Genomic DNA, 23961 nt, shown 5'->3' with positions numbered 1-23961 from the left:
CTTCATCAAGACCCTGCGGAACTGTTTGAAGAAGGAACAATTCCAGTGGACCGCAGAGGCGGAGAACGCTTTCCGGGAAATGAAGGAGTGTTTGATACAACTCCCAACTTTGACCGCACCACGCAAGAATGAGCCACTCATATTATACCTATCTGCCGCGGACAACGCGGTAGGTGCGGTATTGATAGTGGAGCGGGAGGGGGTTCAAACACCCATCTATTACATCAGCAAGATGCTCTACGACCCAGAAACAAGGTACTCAATAATGGAAAAGTTGGTATTAGCACTAGTGCACGCATCAAGACGGTTGCGACGCTACTTCGCGAACCATGTCATCACGGTGCTAACCAATTACAGGATCGGCCCGATCCTATCCAAACCTGACATCTCTGGGAGATTAGCAAAATGGGCAGTAGAGCTGGGCGCGCACACGCTGAACTATAGACCGCGCCCCGCGATTAAAGGCCAAATCTTGGCTGATTTCGCCGCCGAAGTACCGGTGAATCGCATCCAAGAATGCGAAGAAGCACAAAAACCTGCACCAACACCATCTTCCTCAGAAACATGGGCACTATTTACCGATGGGGCCTCCAACGAAGAAGGTGCAGGCGCAGGTCTGCGACTCGTCAGCCCTGATGGCCAAGAACTTACATATGCAATCCGCCTCGATTTCAAAAGCACAAATAACGAGGCCGAATATGAAGCCCTACTGGCAGGACTACGTTTAGCAGTCAATCTCGGCGTGCAACATCTGGAAGCACACGTCGGCTCTTTGTTGGTTGCAGGACAGATACGCGGCGACTATGCCGCAAAGGGGGATATCATGATCCTCTACCTCGAGCAAGCCCTGCAACTAACATCAAAGTTCACTTCATTTAATATCCGGCATATTAACAGGAGTGAAAACAAATCCGCAGATGCACTCTCCAAACTTGCATCCACCAGCTTCCAACACCTGGCAAAGGAGATACGTATCGAAATTCTACAAAATCCTTCAGTACCCCTGCGCCAGGTCAACGTCATCCAATACGGCATAACATCGTGGATGACACCAATTATTGCATATTTGCAATCAGGTGTGACTCCCGAAAGCAAGTCAGAGGCACGCAAGCTACAATACAAAGCATGCCATTATCAAATGGGAGACGGTATCTTATACCGCAAATCATACCTAGGGCCACTCCTACGATGCGTCAACCCCCAGGATGCCACATACCTCATCAGAGAGATACACGAGGGTATGTGCGGCATACACGCAGGACCACGCATGGTAGTGGCCAAAATCATGAATACTGGGTATTACTGGCCCGGCATGCACCTGGACGCCGTCAAAGAGTTGCGCAAATGTATCAACTGTCAACGACATGCTCCAAAAACTCTGCGCCCCAAGAACAACCTGGTCCCGGTCACCACCGCATGGCCCTTCCAGAAATGGGCAATCGATGTTGTGGGACCTTTCCCTGACGCACCAGGTGCGGTAAAATTTATCATAGTAGCGGTCGATTACTTCACAAAATGGGTAGAGGCAAAACCGCTCGCCTCGACCACTGCTATGATAACAAGAAAGTTTATATGGGAACACATCATCTGCCGTTTCGGTCTACCAATGTGCATCGTTACCGATAATGGCACCAACTTCGCTGCTCACGAATTTCAAAAATGGCTAGAAGAACTACACATTGAACATATATTCTCATCCGTGGCACATCCGCAAGGAAACGGCCAAGTTGAGAGTATCAACAAAAGTCTAGTCGAAGGCATCAAAGCAAGGTTGGGAACAGCCAGCCGTGGCTGGGTCGATGAACTCCCAAGTATCCTATGGGCTCACCGCACAAGCCCAAAAACGAGCAATGGGGAAACACCCTTCAGCCTAGTCTTTGGTTCAGAGGCGATGATCCCCGCGGAAGTAGGCATCCCTTCTCCCAGAATGTTGGCTATTGAAAAAGTAGACAACAGTATGGAACGCAGGATTGACTTAGACCTCTTGGAAGAGAGGCGTGAAAACGCTGCCATCAATGAGGCTAAGTACAAATCCAAACTGGAAAAGTACTACAACTCGCGTGTCCGCGTTTGTACTTTCAACCCGGGAGACTACGTCCTCCGTGACAATGAAGCATCTAATGCTGAACGCCCAGGAAAACTTGCCCCCAAGTGGGAAGGACCCTACCTCATCAATGAGGTCTTGGGAAAAGGCGCGTACAAATTGCAAACGTTAGAAGGCGAACCTATCGCACGTACATGGAATGCACAACAGCTTAGACGCTGTTACATGTAAGCCATGTTTTTACATTTTCATGTAACCTATCGGGCCGCAGGCCATTTGCAATTAAATAAACGAGCAATTCAATGCAATATTGTTTGTTACTACTATTACAAATGCGTGTTCCACTTTGCGGTATCCGCAAAAACAGATTGGCAAAATCTTCATTCGCGATACCCACACAAAGTGCCAACCACACACAAATATTGTAATAGGCCAGCAAAAGGCAGAATATTAAGCATCTATCCGGCCGGATAGACAAGGTTTTACAAATCTTACACAATTCCTAAACCCTAAAAAGGTAAACAATGGAATTGACGCGTACTCATACGACAAAGGTATGGAGTATACTTGACCCCATTCACAAATGGGTAGAGTTCCGGACATACAAGTCTTTACAAAACCACACAATTCCTAAACCCTAAAAAGATAAACAATGGAATTGACGCGTACTCATATGACAAAGGTATGGAGTATACTTGACCCCATTCACAAATGGGTAGAGTTCCGCATACATACGTTCAAACATGCAAGAAGTAAACACACTTGTACTGATTGAACAACAAACTTTATAGTCAAAAAATTCAAGCACCCACGCGGTCTTAATGGATTTACATAGAGTTTCCAACATTTACAAAAGGAAAACAAAAAAGGGGGCACACTAGCCAACCTAAACCCTATTTTGTACCACTGGTACCCGTGCCATCTCGGCCACCACCAGCGGGATTTTCCTCTTCTGCATCGGCATACAGCATCCGCAACCGGTCAACGTAATCCGCAGCCTCTAAACATTCGTCCAACTTCTCCACGCAAGAGAGGGACGTATCATAAAAGGAGGCAACAGCCGCGTTAAGGCGCCCTTCGGTATCCATGTCGCGAAACCCAGATCCCTCTTCAGTATAACCGCCTTCAGACATGACGTTCATATGACCAATACAGCGGCTGTAACCAGCTTTAAAACCGGCATCGCGGGCACGTTCCTTGACCAAGTCCAAACCAGTTGCGGTTTCAGGAGCATCCATGATGGCCTGAACAATCTGCAACAAAAGGATAACAAGGTCATCATATGGTCAACAATTAATACAAAGTCACAAAATACTTACACGTGCAATGCCTTGACTCCGCATCCACTTACGATCAGCCTCCAGTTGTTGGAGCGAAGAAGTCAGAGCATCTCTGGCTTCAACGGCAACATTAGCCCGCTCTTCCGCAACACTCACGCGGGCTGTGAGGTCTGTAACCGCGACCTCCCGGGTCTGAACTTCAGCCTTTCAAAGAGCAAAAAACAGTTTACTCAAAATCAGTAAACAGTCTCAAAAGGCAGAAAGAAAAATGCAAACAGAAATAACGAACCATACCTGAAGGCTGACAACAACTTGATCCAAACGGGTGCGCTCAGCATTCGCCACCTCAAGAGCCTTAGAAGAGCGACTCTCACTCTCTTTGGCCTCCTCAAGGGCCTTTGCAGCACGAGCCCCCGCTTCCTTGGCCTCTTCAAGTGCCTTTACAGCCCGGGCCTCTGCCTGCTGCGCTTTAACCGCAACCGCCTCAGCTGCAGCCTTCTCTTTGACCAAAGCAGCGTTCGCTGCCTTGGCATTCGTCAACTCCTGACGAGCACGAAACAGACTGTCATTCTGCTTAGCCCAAGATTCTTTCCACTTCTTGCGCTCATTGGAAAACTTTTCGTTCCAACTCTTGCGTTCATCAAAAAGTAATTTGGCAAGAGTACGAACCTATTTCAGCTCAGCAGTAGCAGCCCACTCTGCGGTCTGTTTCTGCTTCTCAAAAGCAGCTCTATCTCTTTCAAGCTGCTCCGCACCCGGACGAGCAGCCCTTACCAACTCTTCCGCTTCGGTCCGCAAACGAGCAGCTTCTTCTTCCCTGCGGCCTAGCACCTTATAATCTTCCAATATGGCATTCGACACAATGGAACTTCCTACTAACATTGTAGAAAGTTGGTTGATGCGCAGCTCACAGGGTGCGGCACGGGCATGCTCAGTTTCAAAGGGGGTGCCCAGACCACCCAGAATCTCTTTGCACGCGGAAGGATCGTTCGAAATATCATCCCCCTGCATAACAGTCCAGGGGGGTCGATGATAAGCTGTACTTCGATCCTGCGTGTAGGTGCGGTAATAGTACTCCAGTTCAGACTCCCCAGGCTGAATACGAGGCCCATCATAACCCGCACCACCGGCAGACGAACCGGTAACCTTCTCACCAGTAGAAGATTTCTGCGGCTCAGTATCAGTCTGCCGCGGCTCAGCATCCGACTTCTGTTTCCCAGTATCTGAAAACCTCAAGTCCAATCCATCACCCTCATTGGGAGAGATTAGATTGTTGGAGGAATCCACAGTATAAAAAATCTGGGAAACAGCCTTCTCCACCGTCTTCTCCACCTGCACGGTGGGATTAGGGGTCACTTCAAAAGGTGCCGCAGGCTCCTTTGGCACCCCCGCATCCACAGCAGCGGTATGCGAAGGAGACAAAGGGAAATCGAAGAACGAAAAACCTGCATCTTCGGTTTCTGCAATAAAAACAAGGCAATAACTATCAATAAACAAGTTGTGTTTACAAAATACTTGCAACAATTATATACTTACCAGCAGCAACCGCAGGTTTCTTTTACGCCGGAGCAGCCCTTTTAGACTGCAGCTTCCGACGTTTCGGTTCACCACCACCAGCAGCCTTTTGCTCTGGTTCTCTCTTCTTACCAACAACGGGGGGACCCGCAGCGGTTCCACCCGCAGCCGCACCACTACCTAGAACACCCAAACCCTCAAGGGTATCAGATACTACCACGTAATCGGTATATCTGCGATAACAAGATCGATAGGTACCTGCGGCCCGAGCCACCGGAGGAGGGGCAACTGAGCCCTCAGCTTTCTCCTTACCACGACCCCGCATGGTTTTCTTCACCTGCTTCTTCTCCACATGCTTCTTGGGGATGCGCTTTTCAAATTTCCCCAAATCCCCAAGGATAGCTGCATGGGAGAAATCAAGCAAACAAGTTACGAGGGTAGACTTGGAAAACAAGTACAACTTAGAAAATACCTTTCTCGCCTTCCGGCACGGGTGCATTCAGCACATCACGTTTGGGTACGCGGAAGTTGCCAACAATTTCTAGATTAAAACCTTCCCGTAACTCAACCGGAATCAGAACAACTTCGCCCTCGAAATCGGGCTCAAACATCCTCCACAAGCCAACCGCATCCGCTGGTACAACACATGCATGCATATTACTACAAGGATAATGAAGTAAGAAAAACAATAAAGAGTAACAGGCTTACCACCACTCTTTTCCCGCAGAACGGGTCTTGCCTTCCTGTCCGGCCTAGTAAGCATCATCCGCAACACCCACAGCTGGTTGTTGTCTAACTTCTTGAGTTCAATAGGCCACAGCCTAGAGAACCAGTCCACATTCTTCGCGGTGGCAACAGGAATATCCTCATCAGTGACACCAATATTGACATCCCGGAATGTCATATTGGCATATACCGCACAGGCTTTAACATAGAAGAACTTCATCTTCCAATGGGTCACACCCTTCGGAGGGGTCATCAACTTCAAACTCCCATGACGTTGAGTAAAAGAGAAAAAACCGGTGTTTACCGTCAACTGGTAAAATCACCGGAAATTCTCAACAGTAATGGGCAACCCATGAGCACGAAAGGTATACTCAAAGTTCCTGATTCAGAACATCCCAAATGGGCTAAGTTGGGAGATATGGAGATGATAGTACTCCAACACCTCCGCAACAAACACCGTCACCGGCAACCGAAGGTTGCCTTCGGTGAAAAAATCTGCCCACATAGTAATGTAACCAGCCGGAGCATCGACACCGGTATCCCCCTCTTGTGGGTAAGTAGCCTTCCAGTCGTCGGCCATATGAATGGTGGTCATCAGGTTTTTAAAACCACCCTTTGACCACTTCAACACCGGTAACCCACCACCAGAAGCATCAACGTCATCATCTTCGTCTTCATCAGCCGCCACTACCGGCTGTTCAGGGTTCTCGCCCTCCACATTGTGTGGATTCGATGGTTCAGCCATCAGGAATATAGAAGATGAACACTACAAACTCAAAAAACCTCACCGGAAACTTCAAACAATTGATCGGAGAAGACAAAGTAACTTCTTTTCTCTCACCGGGAAATTTTTGAAATTTTCACCAAGTGAGGGGAAACCACGAACGGTTTCCCCTTATATACCCATCGCAATTAATGCGGAGGGAGTAAACAAATCATCACGTTCAAAAAGAGTGAATTACGCGACACCACGTGTCAAGCGCCGTTTCCGCTGACGGTTATCACGCGCGCGTGGCCGCCCACGCGCCTGACATAAGAGACCTTTACACTCCTTGCTACAGTGCATTTAATGCCTCGGGCAGTGCAAATGTCCTTTCATTTCAGCACATGCCAGAATGATCTCACCAACTTCCACCAACTCACACGTGAGATCAGCCACGTATGCAACAAAAAGCGACTACATTATCCAATTATAAGCGGCATGCGGTTTCTCTGGTATACCGCACCATAACCCATACCGCATGTCGTTTTTTTACATACCCCTAAAAATAGGCAAAAATATATATCTCCACACTATAAGGGGGTATAATACCTATCCGCACTACCCACGAGCACACGTGGAATATGCGGAAATGACACACACGAGCCCGTTCAGGTGTGTCAGATACTCAGAAGCAGCGTTGTTCTTTGGACTGAACTGCATCTCAGAAACAGGTAAACCGCATTGCCTTCATTCTCTTCAAGCTTCAAATCCCTCCTATCCGGTTCACAACCACATAGGGTGCATGAACAACTTCTTTAACAAGAAGAAGGAAGGGAATATACGTGAACGCACATCAGCAACCCTGAGTCCTGATCCTTCAAGGGCCACATCCGAGCAATAAACCCGTTTCAAGCGAATATGGGGTGACAAAACCGCAGACACTCACGAGTCGCTGCGGACATAACCATAGCTTCCGCAAACGGTTGCTACGGAAGAGCCACAACTAACTTCACATCGAGGAATGAAACTACTTCAAGGAAAACTCCTCGGTATTGGAGCGTGAAGGAAGGTGCCTAAGGAAGAGATGCGGACGAGGTCCCCAATGATCATACGAGCCCTTGTTGAACAACAAGCGATCGAACAAGCGGTAACAAGTCTGCTTATGACTTTGTTACCCTACTTGTAAGATGGATAGAATAAACAATGGTAGGCATTACCATGCCTATGACCATGTTTATTTGACCATTATCCAGAATCACATTGTTCGACCAAACATGGCCAACAATGACGCAAGTACTGAACGTTGTTCCCACAACCGTGGCCAACAATGTCAAGCAACGAGGTAACCGCAAAGGACGTGCGGTTACTAGAGAGCTAAGTGGAAGAACATGAACACCCCACAAAAGGGATCATCATTTGATGTCCAATCATGACATCAGAAAACTCTCTTCTTCATTCACCACTTCAAAGGTTGGTTCGAAGTTTGTGCACACCTTCAACCACCATCTCAGAGATTGGTTCGAAGTTTGTGCATACGCCAGCAAGGTCTCAGGTTGGTTCGACACACCAACAGGTGGCACCCAACCCGAGGCTGAGAATTTCGCTTCAGACGAAACATTCTCACCGGTACGGAAGAGGCGTCAAATGTCTCTTCCAGACCTCCAGCTTGATTTACAAAGAGCAAAGACCATCCACTTGGTCTAGGATCTTCTCCAAACTCCAAACTACCTTCTAGACACCATAGTCCAGTACTCCTCCCACATGCAACTTGCATATGGCAGCAACACTAGACTGGGGGGACTTGAAGGGGTATGGTCCCAGATCTCGCGTCAGTATCGACCGCGAGTGACCATTACCCTTATCAAAACCCCCACTAGCTAAACAACCTACTTATGTCCGTGCGGGAACGCATCGACACAGTGGTTGAATCCAATCTGTCCAGTGATGGAGGAGGACTTACCTGGAATATTAGAACGGTAGAGTGATGCGGCATAGCATCACATCTGGTGTATGAAAACGGAAGTATTCACAGCGATGCGGCCTCGCACCGCGTCCAGTGAACACTTCTATCAATACAAGGAAGCTGGACAACAGCAACAGTCACCACAGGCGACGATGCGGCTAGCACCGCATCTCGCGTATTTCTTGATCACAAGCAAGAGACGCGATAACATTAGATGTTACCGCAGGCAGCAATGCGGCTCGCACCGCATCCTATACGCCCAACAAGTGGGACTGACACACCAGTGCAAGTAGCGCCAATGACAGTCATCTGTCAGGGCTACGTAAGCAACAGACTGACGTGGCGTAACCTCCACACCCGACAAGCCTGACACACCTGCAAAGGTGCAGCACGTCGTCAGTCTGTCCTCATCCTCCTCCTTCACTCCTCGGCTATAAATACCAACCCCAAACCAGGTTTGAGGTATATCTTCACAACTCTCTCACTACTACTACTATCATACTTTGCTTCCCAAGCAGATTACTGATTCTCACGCCGGAGAGTGGTAACAAGGAGCACCCCCCACCCCATCCTCCTTGTTACGAGTCACGGTTTGTTTCCTTGTGCAGGAGATCAACCCACCGGTGATCCAGTCAACGATCCTCGGGAGGAAGGGATTAACCCTTCTTGACGAGATCAGTGAGTTAACCCTGCCTGGTTAACCATTGTTTCATCAAACATTGTCACTATCTCTCTCCGCAAATTTAAATCGCGCGGCACAGTTGTCAAAATCGCTCGACGCTCGCTTGGAATATTCACTGCTCGGAAAATGCTCGCATGATTTGAAACTCGGTTTTAAATGAGTCGCTCCGCTCGGTTCGGTTTGTAAACCAGCCAAGCATGAGTAAAGGTCCGCTTGGTTCGGCCCGACTCATGAAAAACCCTACTTGACGAACCAAACTGCACCGAAAACGACCGAGTTCCTGCAACGTTTCCACTGCAAGACACGGGTTGACTTTTCTATGATAATGTTTTACGCCTTGGTCAAAATTTGGTGAGTTAACACCTTACCAAACGTGTGCGTGGTTCAATATTTTTACGTCTATTTTTTGTTTGGTGTAACGGTTCCGCCATATCACGCGGGTCCTAAAACTCGTGTAATACTAGGAACCAATATAATGTAATATTTACAAATACAATAATTATGATCCAATATATTGTTATATAGTAATTATGAACCGTTACTTTCTAACTGAAACTTATTACAAAATTTGGTGTTGGTGAACAAATAAAGGAGTAGGCAGGACAACTTTAAACATTAAAGGGTTAATTCAGTTTTCACCAAAAAGAAGGTGTCAACAAAAACCCTATTTTCATCTTCTACCCTCTCATTATAAACCATATCTATGTCCCTATTCTTATGGTACTTCTGTTCTTTTTGAGTGAATCTGTCAGTTTTCAACTAAATGTTATTTCTACATTGATTGTAATTTTTTAACCCATAGGTTTTCAAAACAAGAAGCAAATGTATATGTGCATATATGTATAGACACAAATGTATTTATACTTGAGTGAATCTGTCAGTTTTCAACTAAATGCTATTTCTACAGTGATTTTAATTTTTTAACCCATAGGTTTTCAAAACAAGAGGCAAATGTATATGTGCATATATGTATATACACAAATGTATTTATACGTATAATTATTAACATGTACAGAAAGTTGACTATAAGAAACTAAACTCCTTAATGTGGAGTGAAAATTTACTTGCATGAGTCCAAGAATTTCAGATGCAAGTGGCATAAATAGTCTTCATTGCAAACCAGCAAAGCATTGACTTTCGTTGACCATTTCTCTATATATTTATCCCATTACTAGCTCACTCTTTCTTGATCATTTCACCCTTCAGAAACCCTTTGCAGGTCATCAATGGTGCCTGTAATAATAATATTATTACTCTCAACACTTCCATCATCATCATCATCAATACCAAATTACTCAACCAAAGGAAAATGGAAGCTTTTAAAGAGCAGCATTGGCGTATCCGCTATGCATATGGCACTGCTACCAAATGATCGAGTCATAACCTTTGATAGAACGGATTTCGGGCCGTCAAACATAACATTTCCAGCCGAAAAATGCCCTCCGGGTTTGGATTGTTATGCGCATTCAGTCGAATTCTACCCTGCGAAGCGTGGGGTGCGTCCGCTTACTATATTGTCGGATACTTGGTGTTCTTCGGGTGCTTTGTTGCCTAATGGTGTGTTGATTCAGTCTGGTGGGAATAATGCGGGTGAACGCGTTGTTCGGACGTTTAGTCCTTGTGACGATTGCGATTGGGTCGAGACGCGAAACGGGCTCGTTTCGCCGAGATGGTATGCTTCTAACCAGTTGTTGCCGAACGGGAAAGTGATCATTGTTGGAGGTAGAAGACAGTTTACGTATGAGTTTATTCCGAAGACCTCAAGTTCTGGTAAGAGGTTTTTTTTTTTTTTTTTTTTTTTTTTTTTTTTTTTTTTTTGAGTTGAGCAGAAAACCGATTAACTAAACCTAAACTTTTGATCAAGCTCCGCCACTGAATGTAACCTAACAGAAAAAGGAACCATACTGAAAACCAAAAGTTCGGGTTTCGAATTTTCTGAAAACTGAATTTTACGGTTTGGTTTTTATTTAATTTTTATGTTTTCCAACCAAAACTGCGAACCGAATAACAAAAAGAAAAAACATTTTATTTTTTAGTGTTTGTTGGTTTTTTTTTTCTGAAATGTAAACTTCATTAAAAAAACAACCGTCTCAAATCGAGACGGCCACAACAAACTACAATTTACATATTTATACCAATCTCCCCGTGATAAAAACAAGTTTTTGGACCTAGAAGATTTGTTTTGTTCTTAAATAAATTTATGAGTTAGCTATTTCATTTTCGAACGTATAATAAATGCTTTAGCCTAAAAGATTTATTTAAATATATAAAAATCAATTTCTTATTAAATAACAAGAAAAGTCCAAGTCCATATTTATTATATAAATTTATGAGTTAGCTATTTAATTTTCGAACGTATAATAAATGCTTTAGCCTAAAAGATTTGTTTAGATATATAAAAATCAATTATTTATTAAATAACAAAAAAGTCCAAGTCCATATTTATTAATATGGTCTAGTTTTAGGGTCAAAAATTGTAAAAGCTCAAATGATAAAATCAAGAAAACTGAAACCGAAAACCTAACGGTTTTTATTTTTTAATAACCCTAAAGACAATATTTTTGTTTTTTTTTTCGGTTCGAGATCAAAAACCGACGCATGCACATCGCTGAATGACACGTGTTTAGTCCATTCAGTTTATAAGGGTGGAGATTTTGTTTAGTAACCGCAATGCGCCGGAGATTCTTAAGTTATAACTAAGTCAATTTAGGACGCGCACGTTATGTTGAAACTGTCAAACGGGGAAAAAATAGACGATGTAAAAACGTTCACCCACACACGCACGTTGCGTCATGTTAACTTGCAGAATTTAAAACGAAACGTAAAAACGTTAAAACCAAAGACGCACGTTGCGATGTGTTAAGTCATAAAATTTAGAACGAAGTATAAAGCGAAAAATTTGCGGAATATGAAACTATAAAGGACCAAAGTTGAAAGTTAAAAAAGTTGTGAGGATAGATTGCAAAAGGTAAAAATTTTTGCGTTAAAAGTAAAAAAAACAAATAGTTTTGAATTAAAAGTAATCCAAAAAAGAATCATAGTGGTTAAATCATTTTTTCTTTGAGAAACCCTCAAAGGCAAGATTACAACACATAAGTAAAAAAAATCATAGTGGTTAAATCGCAAAAAATAGAAACTTTTGAATTAGAAGTGAAACTTTAAATTTAAATTGTCAAAGATTAAAACTTTAGGGTTAAAAAGGAAACAAAGATTAAAACTTTAAGAATAAATTGTCAAAGATTAAAACTTTAGGGTAAATTATCAAAGATTAAAACCTTAGGGTTAAAAAGGAAAATTCTATTTTTTTTTAAAAGCTCCCAAAGCTATATGTACAAGTTCCATATGCATAAAGTAGTTGGTAATTTAGATATGGAATAATAACCGAAAAACCGAATTCAATAACCTTAAAAATCAGAGGGTACTTGAGAATTCACATACCCTATCCGAGCTCAAAAATGTGCCTTTTCTTAAGGTTTTATTAATATTAAAAAAAAAACAAATTTTTTTATTATATTAATATTTTAAAATTTTGTAGTGGAATACCAGCTTCCATTTCTCAAAGAGACGATCAGATCGGACGCGTTTCCGAACAATCTCTACCCGTTTATTCATCTCAATACAGATGGAAACCTCTTCATCTTCGCAAACGATCGCGCGATATTACTTGATTACGTGCACAACAAGGTGGTTAGGAGGTATCCAGTGATGCCTGGTGGAGTATCGCGTAATTACCCGAGCACCGGTTCCTCAGTTTTGCTTCCGATGAATCTTTCTGGTAGTTCGGCAACCACGCCTCCGGTTGCCGAGGTGTTTGTTTGCGGCGGGACGGTACCGGACGCGGTTGACAAAGCTATTGTTGGTGTCTTTGTAGAGGGGGCAAAGACTTGTGGACGGTTGAGATTAAATGATGCTAATCCCGGATGGGAAATGACTGAAATGCCCTTAAGGCGAATAATGGGTGACATGTTATTGTTACCTACTGGTGATGTTTTGATTATAAATGGGGCGGCCCGTGGGGCGGCGGGGTGGGAGTTTGCAAGAGAACCGGTTCTAGAACCAGTTTTGTACGAACCGGGTTTAAAAATGTTTCGGAAAATGAACCCGACGACAATACCCCGGATGTACCATTCGAGTGCTCATTTACTCTCGGACGGCCGGGTGATCGTAGGCGGGAGCAATCCGAACTCTAACTACAATTTCTCGGCGCTTTTCCCGACCGAGCTTAGCGTTGAAGCATTCTCACCTCCGTACTTATTTGGTCCGAAATCTCGACCCAACATCACCGGGATTGGATCTGGAGTTAATCTTGTTTATGGACAGAAAATCGTGGTTAATTTTCGGTTGAAGGGCGACGAGAAAAAATTCAAAGATGGGAAAGTTTACGTGACAATGATGGCCCCGTCGTTTACGACTCATTCATTTTCAATGAACCAAAGGTTGTTGGTGGTGGAGGTGGCGGAGATACGACGGAGGTTTGCTGAGAATTACGCGGTAGTGTGTTTAACCCCGGCTACGCCTCAGGTGGCGCCACCGGGGTATTACCAATTGTCAGTTGTATATGACGGAGTTCCTAGTAGAAGTAGATGGGTACAAATTGGTAGTTAATTAACTACCCTTAAATTGTAAGGATGTATTGCATGCAAGTTGGTAGTTGGTACAAGTTGATGTTAAATGTTAAGTCTCAAATGCATAAGTCGTTTCATTTTGTTGCCCAAACGTGACATGAAACCAATATACAAAATTGAAAAGTGATGGGCCTGTTTTTTTTGGGCCTATGTGAGCATGGGTTTTATAATGATTGAATTCATTAGGCTGTGGCTGATCCATGAAAACATTGGGCTGTTTCTTTTGTTGTTTAATATTTTATTTTTGTGTCATACTGGATTACCGGCCAACATGAGAATGAGAACTTTATTTTTAGGAATGTAGGTGGGCAAGAAAAACCGGAAACAAAACCGAAATCAAAATATCCGAAACCGGGTATTTTTATACCCAGGCATTCCATACCCGAAACTGAACCCAGCTCTACCCGTAGAGTATAGACAGGGTGCACATTTTGAACCCAATACCCTACCTGATTCATACCTGATCAATACCTGTACCTCGTTATTTTCAATACCCAACTTTGGGTTTTCGGAATACCCGTAGGGTACAAATGTTTTTAAGTTTTACTTTATACTTTTTATACCATTGTCGCTTCTAAAAAATTTAACCTTTGCTTCAAATTGAGTTTTGATTAAATAAAAGAAATTTTTAATATTATCAAACACTTCTGATTTGGACTTCATCAGAAAAACCCAGACAGGTCTAGAGAAGTCATCAACAACGGTAAGAAAATATTTATACCCTTCTAGACTTGACTGTTTATAAGGACCCCAAACATCAAGGTGAACTAAGTCACCAACCCTAGTAGATTTATGTTCACTAAGAGGGAATGGCACTTTATGTTGCTTCGCCCTAGTGTCACAAGGTTCAGCATCATTATTTTTAGTTTTAAAATTTAACACATGCAAAACTTGGTCTGAGGGATGACCAAGTCTTGAATGCCAGAGCTTTATTGTTTCAGTCTTATTGTAGCACACAAAAACAGAATCATAAGTATTACCACAAAAATAAAGACCATCAGTTTGTCTACCAGTCACCAGGTTTTTCTTTAAGTACACATTCTGAATATAACAGTTGTTTTCATCAAACACAACTCTAAGCTTATTATCTTTAGCAAGCTTATAGACATAAATAAGATTAACACAATATTATGTTACGACGAACACATCTTTTAGAATTACGTTTTTAGACAATTTAAGGCATCCAATTTGAGTAACCTTAGCATCAGTTCCATTTGGATGTTTAACTGTTATATTATAATCAGACACATCAATTAAATTAAACATATTATCACTTCTCATGGTCATGTGTTGATTTGCACTAGAATCTATAATCCATTTAAGTTCCCTTTGATGAAACAAGGAAGAATTGAAACAATAAAGATTTTTATACCATCCTAACGAATTGAAAGCACTAAAGCAATTACCTCCCATATTAGGCTTAGGAGTATCATCCTATTTACTTTCACCCAGCAATCCTAACAGTCTAGAAAACTAATCAAAGGTTAAAGAGTTCAAAGAACTACAGTAGATTTATCATTCACAGAACTACTCACAGAATTATTAGCAGAGTTATTAGACTTTGATCACTGACATGAAGATTGACTAGGTTTTGATCTATAACTGGAAGGATAACCATAAAGTTCAAAGCATTTATCAATCACATGTCCAATCTTGTTACAATGAGTGCATTTCAAATTGGGATTAGGACCTTTATTAAACCTCTTTTTGTCATCATTAAACTGATTAGTTTTAGCAACAAATCCTACGTTAGGAGTTTTAGAAATACTGTTTGAGCCTCTATGTGACTCCTCCCTAGATATTATAGAAAAGACAGTTTTAACTGAAGGAAGTGGATCTCTGGTTAACAGATTGGTTCTAACAGGTTGGTAAACATCATCTAATCCCATCAAGAATTGCATAAGCTTTATTAATTGATTAAACTCATTGAACTTAGTAGACGCATCACAAGTACAAGAAGGTAACTGAAGCATAGCATCGAATTGTTTCCACATAGTATTAATTCTATGATAATATTCAGATACGCTAGAACCATTTTGACTAACAGAAATAATTTTTTTTTTGTATAACCCAAAAATCACAAAACCATCAAACTTGTCATATGTTTCCTTTAAATCATTCCAAACTTCAGAAGCCAGTTTTGAATAGACTTGACCAACATACAATTCATCAGAAACAGAGTTCAGAATCCAGTTTAGTACTACTGAATTGCATCTATCCCACTGTTTAGCCAAAGTATCATTAGACTCGGTCTTGGCACATGTTCCATCAACAAAACCTAACTTGTTCTTAGCCATTAAAGCAAGTTTCATAGAATTAGACCATACCAGATAATTTTCAGTCCCTCTTAATTTGATGTTAACAAAAGACAGACTACTAGAGTCACTAGCAAGCAGATACAACGGATCACTAGCATCTAACTTACTTATCAAAGTAACAGAGGATTCATCTTTGTCAGTCATGATGAATAAGAAACAGTCAACAAAAGCAAAATCAAACTAAGCAGTCAAACAAGACAGATAACCAACAAGAAACAACAGTGCACAAGCCAAACAGATAATCTAAAACCAATCAACAAATAAGAGAGACAAGAAATACCAAACAAATAATCAGAACAAGGACAATATGAAAATCAGAACACTTCACACAAGAGGAGAAAAAACCACAGACTCACGGCGAAACTACACCAGTGTTCCAGATCGTTGGCTCATCACTCAAGGTGCCAACGCAGGTCTTAGTGTAGGAGCCACCTAGATCTTGACTAAAAAAAAAAAAAAAAACAATCTCACCGAGAGGGGTTCCCAAGTTACCGTTCACCAAAAATAAATCACAGCCTATAACCTTCACTTAGGGTTATATGACTGTGATGCAAAGAGAATCCTAAAGATGAGCTCCAGAGACGACGAACAGTCCTTCTGCACGGACCGAGACCAGAACCACAACTGCTTTGAGCGAAAATTCCAAGACCAAGATCCGACCAGTGAACCCTAGCTCAGAATCGGACCTCACTGATTAATACAACCTGTTAATCTCAACTTCAGAATCAATGCGAAAGACTATCAGATCACCAAATCAACCTTAGGCTATAATACCATGCCAGGAACTCAAGAAAGATTTATAACTTTGAATGAAACCCTAGAATTTGATATGAACAATTAACAAATCAGTCGCCAAGAATGACTGTGCGGTAAAACAATAAGTGATCAACAAAGTACCGATCAAAATACAGGTTATGTAAATAAAATCAAGGCTCCAAAATCAAAGTACAGAGCTGAGAATGTTCTAGAGTATATGCGATAAGTGAGAAAGGGGATCGTTCCTTTGTTGCTGAAGCACAAACTCAAGCAAGGAATAAATAGCAGCTCCAACCCTAGACCCAGCTAATGACAGCCTTTCATCTCCTTCCAGTAGCCTAGCTGAAACAAACTGAGCCCAACTTCAAGCGAGCTTAACTCCAAAGCAAAGGAGCCCATGAACCTCTCACAAAAAGAAACCAGGAATTATAACAAATGAAAAAAGCAAGGATAAAAAAAATATATAAACTGAACAGACCCTTTATAATTTCACACGGAGGTGGTGGGAGTACTTGCGGTTGTGGTGACTATCTGTGGGTCGGTCTTCGAACCACCAACCACCTTGTGGTGTTAACATCACCAAAGCCGGTATGGGTGGGCTCTGTGCATGTATCGTGAGAGAAAGAAGGGGTGGTGGAGTGGTATGGGTTGTGAGTGTCAAGTGTGCACCTTAGACCAATCAAATGAAAGAAAATTAAACAGTAATTCTATGAGTGAAAGTAAACTTGTTAATTAATATAGAACTTGTAGCCAGCGGTGGTGGTGCTGAGATCTGCAAAGAGAGAGAAAAAATGGTGGTTGATAGAGAGAGAGGTGGGGTGGAGTGGAGTGGACCCCTGGAGTGGTGGGGTGACTAATGAAAAGGAAGATTGACCAATGATAAGCAAAAGAAAATTGAACAGTATTTTAAGAGGAGCAATCAAAGCTGTAAAATTATAAAGGGGAAAATTACTCCCCTCATTTCTTCCCCTTATGTGACACCTCGAAAAATTATGGCAAATTATATGGCAACATGTGTTATAACTCTTAATTGCTCCCGGTAAGTCGGACGAGAGGAACCATTTAGTACAAAAGATGGAAGGTGAAAAGTGGAGGGATCAAACATGATAAAATGTCAAAGTTTTGGCCTCAGACGGTCCTTACGGACCGTAGGGCATATGCCCTATGGTTCGTAAGGCATTTAAAAACTCTGTGGGCGATGAAGGTCCTTACGGACCGTAAGCCATTACCCTTAGGGTCCGTAAGGTGTCTGCAGATAGTAGACTACAGCTGCAGCTGCTGTCCCTTGCAACTTCTCTCGCGATTTTGCCACTCCCTTCCACTTGGTATGCCACTAATCTTCACCTAAGAGTTCCAGGGACATGTGGCAACATCTAGTTAGTAACAAGATAAGATAAACGTATTTTAAGAGGGTTAATAAAGTCACATCATAAAATCTTATTTTCACACCTTTTGTACGGGCCGTATAGAGTTATACGACCTGTATAGAATAATATAACATGCCAAATATTAAGTCGTATAACATTCTATACGGGCGGTATAACATTCTATACGGGCCGTATAACATTATATGAGGTTTGGGTCGTATAACATTATATGGGACATATAACATTGAATACGGGTCGTATAATGTTATACGGCTTGTATACATGAAGAAAAAACATTCTCTTACTTTTTTTTGTGCAACATTCTCCTATACTCGTTCACCGCAATCAAACAAAGGGTAACAGTGATGTGCCCGCGCGAATACTACACACCCTACCCCCTCTCCCCGCTTACACCCAGTCCTCCCTTATTAAGTTGTGCATAATATCACCTTGACAATCGATTTTAATTTAAGAATAAGTAACAAAATAACATAAACACATATATAAATTTCATACTTTCTTCAAAAAAAATATATAAATTTCATACATTTAAAAAAGTATTTCTAAAATAAGCCACATATATAAATTTCATACATTTAAAAAAGTACTTTAAAATAAACCATAACATCAAATAAGAGTCAAATTTAAAGCTAAATAGTAAAAGTTACATCCTCGGCCTAAAAAAGATTCCAGAATTCAAGTTTTTAACCAAAAGAAGAAAAAAAAGAAAGAAAGAAAGAAAATCACTCTAAATTATGAGCAATGAAAAAATATTTTTGTTGATCTTCAAACATTATTAGTTTCCACGTATATATTGCATATAAAAACAATCATGCATAAATAATACAAAATTATATGGTATATACAAAAATTTAGGCACGTGAGTTTAAAGAAGAAAAAAAAGTTTCTTTTTCTAATACGTTAGCTAGATCACAAGTTGGATACATATTCATGTCTCTTCTTGCATGGGGCCACCACATTCTTCAGATACACCACGACAATCTTTGTCCCATCGTTAGTTGTTTCTCTTAAATACATAAGTTGACATGTTGTACGTACTCGTCTTCTCACAAGCGATCGATTGGTCAATCACCATCTTGTACATCGACGATTCAACGAAAAAACTTGACTTTGCCACCAAAGAAGACTTCATCACCTTAATTTGTAATCAAATCAAATCGAATCAATTCATAATAGCAAAAACCATCCCTCCTACAATTTCTCATGTTGGTGTTAACGATATCCACGTGTGTAAAGAAGTACACCAACGTGTGTAAGGTTAGCGTGAAGAATTAAAAGTTATTGATTTGGGGTTATGAAAAATAAAAGTTGAAAATAACGAGCTTATTTTGGTATTTTTCATTCATGCAATCATCTTTGAATTAAATCTTTTTAGTAAAAAAAATCCACTTATTTTGTTGTTATAAAATAAATGTATTTTCCATTAACTAGAATATTATTCACCTTTAATCTTTCAACAATAAAAATTATATATTAAAACTAATTATTAAAAAATCATGAAAGTACCATTTTTACGAATATGTTACATCTTTATAGTCATGTTAGATAACTTCTCAATCAATTTTAATATGTTCGGAAATTTTGAGAGACATATAATCACTCTTATATCAAATTATTTCGATGGTTCTCTCGAATAATTTAATCGGATACAACCCTGAATTTTGAGAACGAGAACTAGTATGTGTGTATTGAGAATTCGTAATTTAACCAAAACAATGAGACCAAAAATGATCATACGAATTTGGGGATGATTTGCAGGTAAACTGCCTACATGCAATTATCTTCTTTTTTAATTAAAATTTCCTGCAGCTTGCCGATCGATGTTAAGTCTCCTACATGCAATTATCTTCTTTTTTAATTTGGGGATGATGGCCATTCGATCGATGTGCCATCCGATCCGCTGCAGCTTGCCACTTTCCTCTTTTGGAAACCCTATAAATACCTCCTGTCACATGACAGTGTTCTCATTCGACCAGCTCGCTCAAGCCCACTTTTCTCTCGATTTCTCGCGATTCTCGTAAGTTTTCAACTCAAATCTTGTACTTCTATGATCTACACGCACTTCTTCATCATTTTCACCTTCAAATCTTAACTTCTAACCGTGAAATCAGTGGATTTGAGGTGTTCTAGGATGATGTCATCATGGAGTTCTTATGAACTTCAAGTATTGGCCTCATTCCACCAAGAACAACTTAGATCTGAAGGATTTCCACATGATTAAACACTATTTTCACCTAGATCTAAACATTTTTCAAGGTTAAAAGGATTGGAAGATACTTTTCCAACTTTCTTTCAACTCTTTTACACTCAATAGCTCAAAACCGATAGAATCGGAGCTCATTCAGGCCTTCTACTCTTCTTTAGTGATATGCCAGTTTGAGATCTGAATCCTATCAACGAGACAACCGATTTAAAGTTGAACATGAAACCACCCGTCACGAACATAGACTGATCGGATTGGGGTGATTCCCATTCGATCGGATAACCTAGGTCTGATGGAGTTTCCGTTATTTAACACGTTGTCATACCGTCTCGATCAAACCGCAAAAACTTTCAAAACTTAACGAAATTCAAGTTTACAAAACGATCAGCTTGTGGGACGGGTTGCCGACCGATCGGATTGTCATCCGATCGAACCGCAATCCGATCAGATTGTCATCCGATCGGATTGCACTTGGATTTCAACACTTAAACTTTTATAATTTTCAAAGATCATTGGTTCTGAATGGATTGACATCCGATCGGTAGACCATCCGATTGAATGATAATCCTGCTGTGAACTTGTTCTCCAAAGAAAAGTCTCGCCGGACGGATCGCCATCCGATCGAACTGTCGTTCAATCGAGTGACCTGAAGGGTAGAGATACTTCTCTGTTTTCAAAATGCTACAACGAAATCTTCAAAGCCATCATACACAAACACATCCATACCCAAACGAATGTCAATCTGACCGAATGGCCATCCGATCGGATGGCCATCCGAATGGATAGACATCCGATCGAATGACCATCTGTTCGGATTGCCATCCGACTGGATTACCATTCGTCACTTGTTTCACTTACACCGTTTTACACGCCGCTCTTCGCTTATGTTATCATTAACTGTTCAGGCTAATCTCACAACGCTCCCTTCAATCCAAGAGAGTGTTTATTTACTAAACACGATCTATGAGTATACTCGATCCCTTTTTGCTTTACGCACTTTTGGGTGTTACATACGTTACTTATTCAAATCACATCGATCACACAACACATACACTATTTATACGCTGACCGATATTGCATGTTACGTGTTATTCGATGAATGCTTGTATGTTATGTTTACACAGTGATTGTTTCCTGACACCTTAGCAACGATAGTACTATAGTTTGGACTCAGCACCTGTCATGGACAGGGGTTGTTAAAGGCTTTACTTCACATGCCCAGTGGGGATATGTGTTGCGCCTTCTACAACTCGCAGTCACGTCTGTGCATATTTCATTGTCGATAACCTACTAGCTTTCACTTTGCTACATGTTACATGCTGGTTATGCGTAAACGCTTTTCGAATCTATTATACTATTAAACTTGTATGCTCACTTTTACACTATGTGTATTGACCTCTATTTTAATGTATGTGACAGGTGTTTAGGATGTTGTGCTTGCTTGCCCTTGCTTTCTTGGAATCGAGCTTAGGAGAGTCTAGAAACAAACGAACAATTTATTTATTTTGTGTTGTCAGAACAATGATCTGCCTAGAGATATCTGTGTCTGTAATAATTGTTTTACTTGATGGGTTATGGTATGGGACATAATATTAACTATCCGGTAATTTAGTTGTTTTGGAATTTCTCTTGGACAATCTGTTTCGCTCAGTGCCGCGCCCCGATGTTTCCGTCATCGGTTGGGGTGTGACAGATTGGTATCAGAGCCATAACTATAGGGAATTAGGCAAGACTCGACCTAGTCCGGGTCGATGTCTTAGAAACGACCTAGGCTATAGTCTAAGTACCAACAGACCGACTTGTGCATACCCTGTAAGGGTTTGTACGAGCTTACTTGCTATTCTCGCTCGCACTCACTAAACATTATCACTGCACTATTTTCGAAAATGAACGGGTGATTAGGTCGAGATTAGGTGTGAAAACCATAAACTCGCGACTGGATCGCTTATTCGACCCGCATTTTTATCTATAAACAGGAGAATTTGCATTGAATCAGGAGTGAGATCCATACTTTAACACAGGTTTTCCTCTCTATCTAATTGGAACGGAAACGAAGTTGTTAAGTTAGGGGTGAAACCCGAACCTTGATGACTCGTACTACTCTCTATTTTGGTTTTACAAAACTCTCACCAAATTCTCGACGGACTCCAACGACTTGAGTCACACTGTAACTGGAAGGATGCGTGCCGATCGCCCAGATCGAGGCGAGAGCACAGTCTAGAAGGCCAAGGTGTGTACTCAAAGTCCTTGTGAATAGTCGAATCACTTTGGGTAGTCATCATCTAACAGCCTAGGACACTCTATTTTCGATTTCAAACTCACAATCGCTGATTTTATGTGTTCGATTCTGACCCCGCAACTGCTGACTCTGATATTTGTCATTTTTATGTGAAATTTTATGTGCTTTATGTGGTTTGTATGTTTATATGTTTTGATTTTTAGTAATTTGTACGCTTTCGCTTCGATTGACACACACGCCCCGCACTGCACCTCTACCTCAATACGCTAACAAATTGCTCGCTACGCTACTCGCTGTGTACTCACTACTCGCAATCGCTATTCTCGAACGCGCGAACCATGAATGATAGGTGAATCTGTAAGACAAATGTAGGTGAATACGTGCAAAATATAGTGTGGCTTCTGTGGTTACGTGCTTCGGTGCTCTACGTGCTTATGTGACTCTGTGGTTTATGTGCATACGTGACTATGTGTTTATGTGATTAGACGTGTTACTGAGCTTTAGTAGTATTAAGGTGAGGTTCGACATATAGTGTCTAAATCCTGTGGCGATATCTGATGCAGAAAATGTCGTCATTTGGATCATTCCACTCCCGCTCCACTCGCCGAAACCATGAAGACAAGCGTTGATGTGTGTAAAAAGCAACATATAAATTACATCAAATGAGGCATAAAACTAACCCTTTTTAAGTAATAATGTTGGAAAAGTGAGCTTTTGTCTTCCTTTTGTATTTTCAGGGTTAAAAGAGCTTAAATGAACAAAAGAAACAAAAATGCAGCCAAATCCAACATAAATACAAAGAAAAGGAAGAAACGTGGCATGCCCGTCTCTTCGACAGCATCTCCCAAAGCAAAAACAAGAAGAAAACTGAGCATGGGGCTGTGCCCAGCTCAGCACGGGGTGAGTCCAGCTCAACATGGGGCCGTGCTCAGCGAGCACGGGGCAGTGTCCAGGATGGTCAGCCCTGGCACAAAAGACAAAGTGGTAGAAGCTTCTACTGCCCACCACGGGGCCGTGCCCAGCGGACACGGGGGCGTGGTCAGAGTGCTGCAGGTGCATTTATTGTAATTGCGAATTACAATTAATGAAGAGAGAGAGTGTCAGACGGGCAGGGGGCCGTGTCCAGCGGACAGGGGGCCGTGCCCAGGCTTCTGTTCAGCCTATAAATAGGAGTGCTTGGAGCCATTTCAACTCATCCCTTGGCACACCACCTCTCTCACACTTCACCCACCACCCACCACCACCATAACACCATCATCCACCACCATCATCCATTGTCCATCATAGAGTGTGTGAGTCGTCTCGGGATCCAAGATTGATCGTAAGAGTTCTTGACAATCAAGGCCATGTTTGCCTAAGTCTCTTACATCACTTGGTGAAGACAAGTGTTTAGTATAATACTTTTTATTTTTAATCTTTTGCACTTTTTATTTGGTTTTGTATTAATGACTTTAATAACTAGTTGCTTATGTTGAAGGTGATCTTTCCTTATTGTTTGTCCGTGGTGTCTTGGCATTAT

The 23961-nt window shown here is 41.6% G+C and overlaps 1 protein-coding gene across 1 annotated transcript; it reads left to right on the top strand.

The window, feature by feature from the left end:
- The first annotated feature begins 9746 nt into the window (after positions 1-9746).
- LOC110899527 (aldehyde oxidase GLOX1) lies at positions 9747-13629 on the top strand. The gene is made up of 2 exons (XM_022146411.2): positions 9747-10683; positions 12449-13629. The coding sequence occupies exons 1-2, from the start codon at positions 10140-10142 to the stop codon at positions 13516-13518; spliced, it is 1614 nt and encodes a 537-aa protein (XP_022002103.1). The 5' UTR covers positions 9747-10139; the 3' UTR covers positions 13519-13629.
- The last annotated feature ends 10332 nt before the right edge of the window (positions 13630-23961 follow it).

Source organism: Helianthus annuus, chromosome 13, assembly GCF_002127325.2.
Source record: "Helianthus annuus cultivar XRQ/B chromosome 13, HanXRQr2.0-SUNRISE, whole genome shotgun sequence".
NCBI classification, from domain to species: Eukaryota; Viridiplantae; Streptophyta; class Magnoliopsida; order Asterales; family Asteraceae; genus Helianthus; species Helianthus annuus.
The sequence above is the reverse complement of the archived record's forward strand: the minus strand, read 5'-3'. Positions and strand labels throughout refer to the sequence as shown.

Bases quoted from the DNA above. Each gene is read 5' to 3' on its own strand.
- LOC110899527 (XM_022146411.2), top strand. From the start codon at position 10,140: ATGGTGCCTGTAATAATAATATTATTACTCTCAACACTTCCATCATCA. The intron at 10,684-12,448 runs GTAAGAGGTTTT...AAAATTTTGTAG, and splicing joins TCCGAAGACCTCAAGTTCTG to TGGAATACCAGCTTCCATTT.